This window comes from Muscardinus avellanarius (genome assembly GCF_963383645.1).
Source record: "Muscardinus avellanarius genome assembly, chromosome: 5".
NCBI classification, from domain to species: Eukaryota; Metazoa; Chordata; class Mammalia; order Rodentia; family Gliridae; genus Muscardinus; species Muscardinus avellanarius.
The window spans coordinates 11,684,100-11,693,832 of record NC_137790.1 but is presented as its reverse complement, the minus strand read 5'-3'; the positions used below and the strand labels follow the sequence as shown (position 1 = coordinate 11,693,832).

At 40.2% G+C, this 9,733-nt stretch overlaps 1 protein-coding gene across 2 annotated transcripts in view; it reads right to left on the bottom strand.

Annotated features, from left to right (window-relative positions):
- Nucleotides 1-295: 295 nt before the first annotated feature.
- CRYZL1 (crystallin zeta like 1) overlaps nt 296-9,733 on the bottom strand; it is a gene marked incomplete at both ends in the record, with an annotated part of 54,619 nt that continues 45,181 nt past the window's right edge. For both annotated transcript variants that reach the window (XM_080696004.1, XM_080696003.1), the window contains 6 exons: nt 296-395; nt 1,322-1,365; nt 3,309-3,416; nt 4,115-4,236; nt 6,224-6,322; nt 8,901-9,012. In XM_080696004.1, coding sequence (XP_080552130.1) covers nt 296-395; nt 1,322-1,365; nt 3,309-3,416; nt 4,115-4,236; nt 6,224-6,322; nt 8,901-9,012 — 585 coding nt within the window. The remainder of the gene's footprint in view (nt 396-1,321; nt 1,366-3,308; nt 3,417-4,114; nt 4,237-6,223; nt 6,323-8,900; nt 9,013-9,733) is intronic.

Here is a 9,733-nt window from a genome sequence, read left to right as displayed (position 1 = left end):
CAGTTTTTTTTTTTTTTTTTTCATAGAAAGAATTTTATAACAGGCAAATGTATACAAACAGTAACTAAAAAAAAGGCTTTGAGAATATTCCCTTCATATGTTAATTATAGAATTATCTTGATTGTAGTTTTAGAAATACTTTTCAAATATGTCAAAGAACTGACAATCTTGTCTTAGCAGGAAAACATGCTTAAAAAGGAAACAACTTGCTTTTATCATCCTTGATTTTCTGTTTCCAAGGAAAACTCTGGCTTCAGATACTGGGTTCGTCCAAATGAGGTTTGAGAAAAGGAAATTAAAATTGAACAACTTGCTTTTTTCTTCCTTGATTTTTCTGGACAACTTCCATAGAAACTTTTGCTTCATACAGTGGAAGAGGTTCATCCAGCTGAGGTCTGAGGAAGGAAAATGATCACCAATGTCAGGTCTAGTAACAGGTGATTAGAATGACACAGTATGGTAGTGGATAGTTGTTACAGTTTGGTTGTATTGTTTTAAATAAATCACAAAAACTTGTACATTAACATTACAACTTTTGAAAGTGGTTTTTTATTTACTGATTTTTTTTGTGGCAATGGGGATTGAAACCAGGGTTCTTCTACCTCAGAGATACATCCCCATCCTATTTTTTTTTGTATTTTGAAACAGGGTCTCACTAGGTTGTGGATGGCTTCGCTAAGTCGCGGTTGGTCAAGAACCTGCAGTCTTCCAGTCTCAGCCTCCCAAGTACTGGGGTTACATAATATGCATGCTCCGTCATGTCCAGTAAAAGTGGTTAAGTTTTGAATTGAAAAAAAAATCCCTAATTTATCCCTCTTTTATAAGTAGTAAATAAAGCCGGGCATGGTGGCGCACGCTTGTAATCCCCGCGCTTGGGAGGCTGAGACAGGAGGATCGCGCAGGTTGGAAGCCAACCTCAGCAACTTAGTGAGACCCTGTTTCCAAATAAAATATAAAATGGGTCTGGGACTGTAGCCCGGAAGTAGAAAGCCTCTGGGTTCCACCCCCAGTACCCTCCCCCCCCAAAAAAAGTAGTAAATAGAACCAACTTAAACAAACATATTGTGCTTTCGCTCCTTTTAAGCTATGGGTCATCTCAAGTTGTTGTGGAAGGGGAATAGAGGGAGTAAAATTCACAGGACATGTCTATCTTTGGGAATATTTACTGGCATATCATGAAAGACACTCTGAGAAATAGTAAACAGTAGCTATTTATCTAAACTAATAAAATAGGGAGGCAATAGGTATACTGTAAAAGGCCTACTTTATCCCTTAAGAATAAAAAATAAGCAAAAACAATGATTTGGTTATTTTAGCATACCTAAAAACACCAGATGATAACTTCTCCATCACATCTTTTAAGATACGTGGCTGGGAAGATTGTTAAGGTAGCAATATAAAAGAGAGAAGATTTTAAAAAAATTATTCAATAAGCAGAAAATTCAAGGCAAGTCAATTTCCATTTGGAAAATTTTGCACTATCAGAAATTGAAATGTTACAAAAGTCCTGTAAGCTGTTGAGTTTTCCTCTAAAACAGAAATGATTTGAGAGCTGGTGGAGTCTAAACTTCTAAGAGAACAACAAGCTTAGTGCTTAACTGATGATTGCTAGCCGGACGTGGTGGCGCACCCGCTTGTAATCATTGCGCTTGGGAGGCTGAGACAGGAGGATTGCGTAGGTTCGAAGCCAGCCTCAGCTACTTAGTGAGGCTCTCAGCAACTTAGTGAGACCCTGTTTCCAAATAAAATATAAAATAGGTCTGGGAGTATAGCCCAGAGGTAGAAAAGTCTCTGGGTTCCATCCCCAGTACCACACACACACACACACACTCACACACACACAAAAGTGATGATTGCTATTACCCCAATGGATGGCAAGGGAACAACATATGGATTTTATTTCTGTTCTAGGAATATAGTATTTAGCACTTACATCTCTTATATTAGCTATACACTAATCAACTAATCTGGTTGATAACAGGCCCAAAGTGTGGAGAAAAGTTAATAATTGTGTGTATAATATATGACCCGAACGATCAAAATTATGTAAAAATTAAGAAAAAAAATATGTTGGTACTTTAATTAAAATTATAATATAGAAATTCAGAGTATGCAATTTTAAGTACAGTAATATTATTTACTGGGAACATTATTTACATCATGGACTCATACAGTTAGAAGAAGAAGATACCTGTTTCTTTCAGTACTGCAGATTGAACCCAGGGGCATTCTACCTCTAAGCTATACCCTGAATCCTAATTTTTGTCCCTTTATTTTGAAACAGGGTTTCACTAAGTTGCAGAGGGCCTTACTAAGTAGCTGAGGCTGGCCACGAACCTGGTCTCAGCCTCCCAAGTACTGGAATTACAAGCCTGTGTCGCCAGGCCCAGCTACCTATTTCTTTTGGTTTTGTAGTATGGGGGATTAAACCTAGGACCATTCTGTCTGAGCTATAACCCCAGCCCTATTTTATTTTTTATTTGAAAATAGAGTTTCGCTAAATTGCTGAGAGCCTTGCTAAGTTGATGAGACTGGTTTTGTACCTGCGATCTTCCTGTCTCAGCCTCCCAAGTACTAGGACTCTAGGCTTGCACCATCATGCCCAGCTGAGATGTCTGTTTTTTGTTTTTTTTTTTTTTTTTGGTGGTACTGGGGTTCCTGGAAGCCCTTCTACCTCTGGGCTACACTCCCAGACCTATTTTTACATTTTTATTTGGAAATAGGGTCTCCTAAGCCAGCGCGCGTGGCTGGCTTCGAACCTGCGTGATTCTCCTGTCTCTGCCTCCCAAGCGCGGGGATTACAAGCGTTCGCCACCACGCCCAGCTGAGATATCTGTTTTAAATCACAAGGAACAGCTAGGAGGGGTGGTGCATGCCTGTGACTCCAATACTTGGAAGGCTGAGATAGGAAGGAGAGCAGATTTTAGGACAGCCTCAGCAAACAATCAACCTAGAAAGACCCTGTTTCAAAATAAAAAAATAGGGCAGGAGTATAGCTTGGGGGTAGAATGCCCCTGGGTTCAAGCCTGAATAACACACACACACACACACACACACACACACACACACGGAGCAACTAGCTCATGAGAAGTGATGCAGCACAAATAAGAACTAAAGTCTGACTCAGGACTTTAGGAAATGTGATCAGAGAGGAAGGACCTACAGCATACTGATTCACCTGGAGCCGCCATGGTGGAACCTGCCTATGATCCTAGAACTGGGGATGCTGAGACAGGAAGACTGTTGTTTCCAGGCCAGGCTCAACAAATTGAGACCCTATATCACAATTTTTTAAGAATGAAAAGGATATAAAGATATTTTCCTTGTTGTACATTCGACAAATTCCAAACTTCATCATTAAGGAAAGCCACCGTTGCTCCCTTGAGGAAGAGGCAATGACTATCCGGAGGATCCAACTTCAACAGAATAAACAGAGACCAATCAGTCGCTGTGAATATGACAGCAGAAGAGTGACTGACAGAAAAACTATACGAATAAAGTCCAAATTAAAAACAAATCAGCACACAAATTACTTTAATAACAATATATAATGCTATAGTGTTTTATTTCCTATTTTATGGTCTAAACGGATGGAACAGCAAAGTGGTAAGCATAGGGCAGGTTCAGGGCCAACCTGGAATCCTGGTGATGAAACGGGAGGGTTTGTTTGCATTGTTTCTGGCCATTTTACCTACCAGCTACCTTCATGAGTATGTTGGAAAGTCAGCAAAGAACATCACGTGGGAAGTACGGTACTGGCATATCAGCCTTTATATAAATTGTAATGAAAAATATAAGTAGGTGATAAGCTCATCAATACACCTACATAAGAATTCCAATTCGAAACATTAGAAAGTTGTGGTCATTTTATACAGAAATATTTTGCTCAGCATATGTCAATAGTTTGTTACTAAGAAAACATGTTATTTGAAATTCATTTTGAAAATTTAGGAGTCAGTACATCCAAATCACGAAATAAAAATATATTTCATTCTAGCTAAATGAACTTCCCTACTAGGCAATATTTCAACATTTTGGACCGCATGTACCCAACATTCTCTGTTAGTTAAGTTCCCTTGGCCTAACAGTAATGCTTTATTGTTTCTGATGATACCTGAAGGTTTTCTTCTGTTGTTACCCAATGGCCTCCAACACCAAGAAGTGTGATGATATCATGCTTATGGGGTAGTAGTTGTGATTTCACAGCTGGTTCCTCATCTTTACTATATAATCTCACTTGTAAATGAACAGTTAAAAAGAGAGAAGAAATACATTTTATAATAATCTGACAAAAATTTATTCTTCAAACAAGTTCTTTATTATTTAATATAGGAACCTGAAAGCATTTGTTACAGAAAAAGGCAACACAATGTGTTCAGATACCTTAACTATACATTTTGTACCAGCACTGATCAGAAACTTTATTCTATATTTAATAATGAATCAATCTGGGTGTGGTAGCGCATGCTTGTAATACCAGCATTTGGGGGGCTGAGACAGGAGGATTGCGGTTTGCAGACAGCCTCGGCTACTTAGTGAGTCCCTGAGCAATTTAGTGAGACCCTGTTTCAAAATAAAGAATAAAAAATAGGACAGGGAGTGTAGCTCAGAGGTCAAATGGCTCTGGGTTCTATCCCCAGACATGAAAAAAAAAAAAAAAAAAGAAAAAAGAATCAAATATACAAAGATAAAGTCTGAGCCAGGTGCAGTGGTAAACACCTGTAATCTCAGTACTTGGGAGGCTGAGACAGGGGAGCACAGGTTCCAGGCCAGCCTCAGCAACTTAGCAAGACCCTAAGTACCCCCAAGTACTAGGATTATAGGCCTGCATCCCCACACACAGCTAGTTTGGATGTTAAATAGAATCCGGTAATTTTTTTTGTGTGTGTGGTACTGGGGATGGAATCCAGGGGCATTCTACCTCCAAGCTACAGTTCTCAGCCCTATTTTTTTATTCTTTATTTTGAAACAGGGTCTCACTGAGTTGCAAACAGCGTAAGCAGCTGAGGCTGTCCGTGAACCTCCTGTCTCTGCCTCCCAAATGCTGGGATTACAAGCGTATGCCGAGCCGGGCGTGGTGGCGCACGCTTGTAATCCCAGCATTCGGGAGACTGAGACCGGAGGACTGCTGTTCGTGGACAGCCTCAGCTACTTAGTGAGGCCCTCTGCAACTCAGTGAGACCCGGTTTCAAACTAAAGAATAAAAAATAGGGCAGGCGGTGTAGCTTGAAGGTCAAATGCCCCTGGGTTCCATCCCCACACACACCAAACAAACAAACAAACAAACAAACAAACAAACAAACACCTAGCGTATGCCAACCTGCCAAGCTTAGATCAGGTAAATTTAAAAAGTTTAAGAAAAGAGAAACTGGAACAAACTTCTCTGTGTTTTTCCAAAGACTGTAGAAGTTAACCAACTAATAAAGGGCAGCCACACATAGCAGAAATTATTGTGAATATGTATCTGGACAATAATATCTGGGACTAAGTACTAAGTACTATGTGGGACTAAATGAGCAGATCCCAGTTACAGGTTTCTTACAGAGATTTATTATTAGTTATTCAACTTCAATGGCTACACTTTAAAAGGCAAACATGGCTAAGCATGGTGGTGCACGCTTGTAATCCCAGTACTTGGGAGCCTGAGACAGGAGGATCACAGTTGGCTACCAGCTTCAGCTACTTAGTGAGGCCCTCTGCAACTTAGTGAGACTCTGTTTCAAAATAAAGAATAAAAAATAGGGCTGGGGGTGTAGCTCAGTATAGCTAGGAGGTAGAATAGCCCTGGGTTCCATCCCCCATTCTGCCAAAAGAAGAGAAAAAAAAAAAAAAGAAAAGAAAAGAAAAGAAAAGGTAAGCACTTTGTTTTGGTACTAGGGATTGAACTCAATGGCTTTCTCCCTCTGAGGTATACCCCCAGTCATATATACATTTAAATTTGAAACAGGGTCTCACTAAGTTGCAGAGGACCTCATTTAAGTTGCTGAGGCTGGCTGAGAACCTCTGATCTTCCTGTCTTAGCCTTCCAAGTACTAGGATTAAAAGTGTGTGCCACTGCTCCTTGCTAGAAAGTTCCAATGTAAAAAGACAAGTCTTTAGTTAAAATTAAAGCCCCAAGTGAAATATCTAATTTAAGAAACACATTAATAATTACTGCTTAGTAATATACTTTCTGAAAGTCATCAAACTAAAAAAGTTACACAGACTATTGCTAGGTACCCACCTCCGGCGTCTAGGACAATATCTACTCCCAGGCCACCTGTTTCTTCCAAACAGCTTTCAGCAACATGGACTTTCCCGTTAGATATATCAATCACTCGGGCTGTAAAGGAGAGTAAGTCAGGCAATTGTACTGTTCTCTAGGTGATCAACACAAAAAAATCAAGGGGAAAAAAGAAAAAAGAAAAGCAAATAAATACCTCATCTCTGAAATGAGTTCAGCAGTTCAAATACTCAATTGAAAGAGGAAAAGTCAACTCTCATACATTTTATCAAGCTCAATCCCGAGAAGGATTGGTCTACATGAAGGGACTGGTATATTCAATTAAAAAAAAAAAAAGTGAGCCTTTTGTAGGTAAGATGGTTCAAAGTGGGCAGAGGACTGTTCTCCACAGCTATAAAGGTATGTTGTCAGAACTGTCAGAATTGAAAATCTGAAAATTCTCAATACATTTGTACAAAAGTACATTATGTATCCATACATACCATAACGTGAACTGTAAGATCAAGGAATTTCTTCTTTGTTGTTTTTGTGATACTGGGGGTTGAACCTAGGGGTGATCTACCTCTGAGCTACACTCCCAACACCGTTTTTTTTTTTTTAATTTCAAACAGCATCTTACTAAGTTGCTGAAGTTCTTACTAAGTTGTTGAGGCTGGCCTTGAATCTACAATCTTCCTGCCTCAGTTTCCCAGGTAGAATTATAGGCATATATCACCAAGCCTGGCTATAAAGAGTTTCTTTCTTTTTTGGGTGGGTCTGGGGATGGAACCCAGGGGCATTTGACCTCCGAGCTATGCCCCCTGTCCTATTTTTTATTCTTTATTTTGAAACAGGGTCTCACTAAGTAGCTGAGGCTGTCCTTGAACCATGATCTTCTGGTCTCAGCCTCCCGAATGCTAGGATTACAAGCATGTGCCACCGTGCCCGATTTATAAAGAATTTCTTAGCCAGGCGTGGTGGTGCATACTTGTAATCCCAGCATTTGAGAGGCTGAGACCAGAGGATAGCGGTTCGCAGATAGCCTCAGCAACTTAGTGAGACCCTTTTTCAAAATAAAGAATAAAAAAATAGGGCAGGGGTGTAGCTTGGAGGTCAAATGCCCTTGGGTTCCATCCCCAGACCCGCAAAAAAAAAAAAAAAAAAAAAAAAAAGTTTCTTATATATGCTTAGATTTAATAGTGCTGAGAACTAAAAATAAAAAATATATATTTGTGCAATATGGCACTTATCTACTAGAAGCTGTTTTATCCCTTCTTAGTCACAGAAACCTCCCCCCTACTTTTCCCTTTGCTCCCCCAAATGGAGAAAATTCTTTAAGGATAAGGAACATTATTATTTTTAGTAAAAATTAAGTAAATTTTAAGCCGGACGTGGTGGTGCATGTTTGTAATTGCAGCATTCGGGACCAGAGGATCATGGTTCGCGGATGGCTTCAGCTACTTAGTGAGGCCTTTGCAACTTATTGAGACCCTGTTTCAAAATAAAGAATAAAACATAGGGCAGGGGGTGTAGTTCAGAGGTCGAATGCCCAAGTTCCATCTCCAGACCCACAAAAAAAGAAAAAGTAAAAAAAGAAAAATTAAACAAATTTTAACTTGTTCCTTTAAAGCAATTAAATATATTAATAGAATAACAAATTATTGGGGAGAATTGAAAAATTATTAGAATTTTAACTAGAAAACAAAAATGTTTCTTTTTTTTTGTGCTACTAAGAACTGACCTCAGGGGCAGTCTCCCTCTGAGCTACATCCACAGCTGTATTTTTTTCCTTTTTATTTTTATTTTTTTTTTTGTGTGTGTTATGGGGATAGAACCCAGGGGCATACTTCCTCTGAGCTACACCCCCAGCCCTATTTCTTTTAATTCTTTATTTTTATTTTTTATTTATTTTTTTGGTGGTTCTGGGGATGAAACCCTTCTACCTCCGGGCTACACTCCCAGACCTATTTTTATATTTTTTATTTGAAAACAGGGTCTCTTAAACCAGCAAGGCTGGCTTTGAACCTGCGCGATCCTCCTGTCTCCACCTCCTAAGCGTGGGGATTACAAGCCTGTGCCACCATGCCTGGCTATCCTTTATTTTGAAACAGGGTCCCACTGAGTTGCAAATGGCCTCACTAAGTAGCTGAGGCTGTCCATGAACTGTGATCTTCCAGTCTCAGCCTCCCAAATGCTGGGATTACAAGTGTGTGCACCACAATGCCCGGCTATTTTACTTTTATTTTGAAACAGGGTTTTGCTGTTTCAAATAGTTTTCAAGGGCCTTGTTAAATTGCCAAGGCTGGCCTCAAACATGCAATCCTCCTATATGAGTCTATGAATTACTGGGATTACAGACATGTACCACTGTTTGGTATTAAGTGCATTTTATTTATTTTTTTGGTGGTACTGGGGTTCCTGGAAACCCTTCTACCTCCAGGCTACACTCCCAGACACCTATTTTTTATATTTTTATTTGGAAACAGGGTCTCTTAAGCCAGCGTGGCTGGCTTTGAACCTGCACGATCTTCCTGTCTCTGCCTCCCAAGCGCGGGGATTACAAGTGTGCGTCACCACGCCGGCTTACTAAGTGCATTTTAAAATGAATTTCCATTGGATTTTAAATAAAAACAGTGCACTTTTTTATTCCCCTGTAGAATTCCATGTGGTACAGTCTGTGCTGAGCAGTGGTACCCACCTATCGAAGGCCTAAGCCTTTCAAGATACTGCTTGCCTTCCAGGCTGTGCGCTGTTGAAATCACTTTGGCTCCTCTGTGGTGTGCTAACTGGATGGCTATTGTGCCAAATGCCTGTGTGGAGATGCAGAACGGGGCGTTAACATATAAAGGGCAGGAGCCAGATGTATTTTGTCAATTGTTTAATAAAGTATTATTGCTAAATAAAGTATAATTCATTAGTATTACTTTAATAAACTTAAAACGGGATGTAATAGAAAATGAAAAGGTTCAGAGAAGTGTGGATTGACTTCTTCAGAGGGAGGGGTGGAAAGGCTGCGTGCAGCACACGCTCTCAAGTGGCCTGGCACACAATTTCCAGGACGGAGGGCCACACTCAGATGCGAAGCCAGGAAAGAGCAATGTCAGGTTGCAGGGCCTGACAGCAGGCTGTGCTCCTGAGCTAGCTTGAGAGCCTGCGGGAGCCTCGCTACCTTATGTGGAAAGTGAAGCAATTTTTGTGTGTGTGTGTGTGTGGGGGGGGGGGGTATGGGGATGGAACCCAGGGGGATTCCAGCCCTATTTTTTATTCTTTATTTTGAAACAGGGTCTCTCTAAGTTGCAGAGGGCCTCATTAAGTAGCTGAGCCTATCCGCGAACCACGATCCTCCGGTCTCAGCCTCCTGAATGCTGGGATTACAAGTGCGAGCCACCACGCCTGGCTTGTAATACATTTAAATTGGCACATTCTGATCTCATATGTGATCTGTCTATAAAATGCCAACACTTTAATGTAAGCATGAAGGATATGATACGAAATTGTTATTAAGTTCTAGGATGAGTTTAAAGACTTATG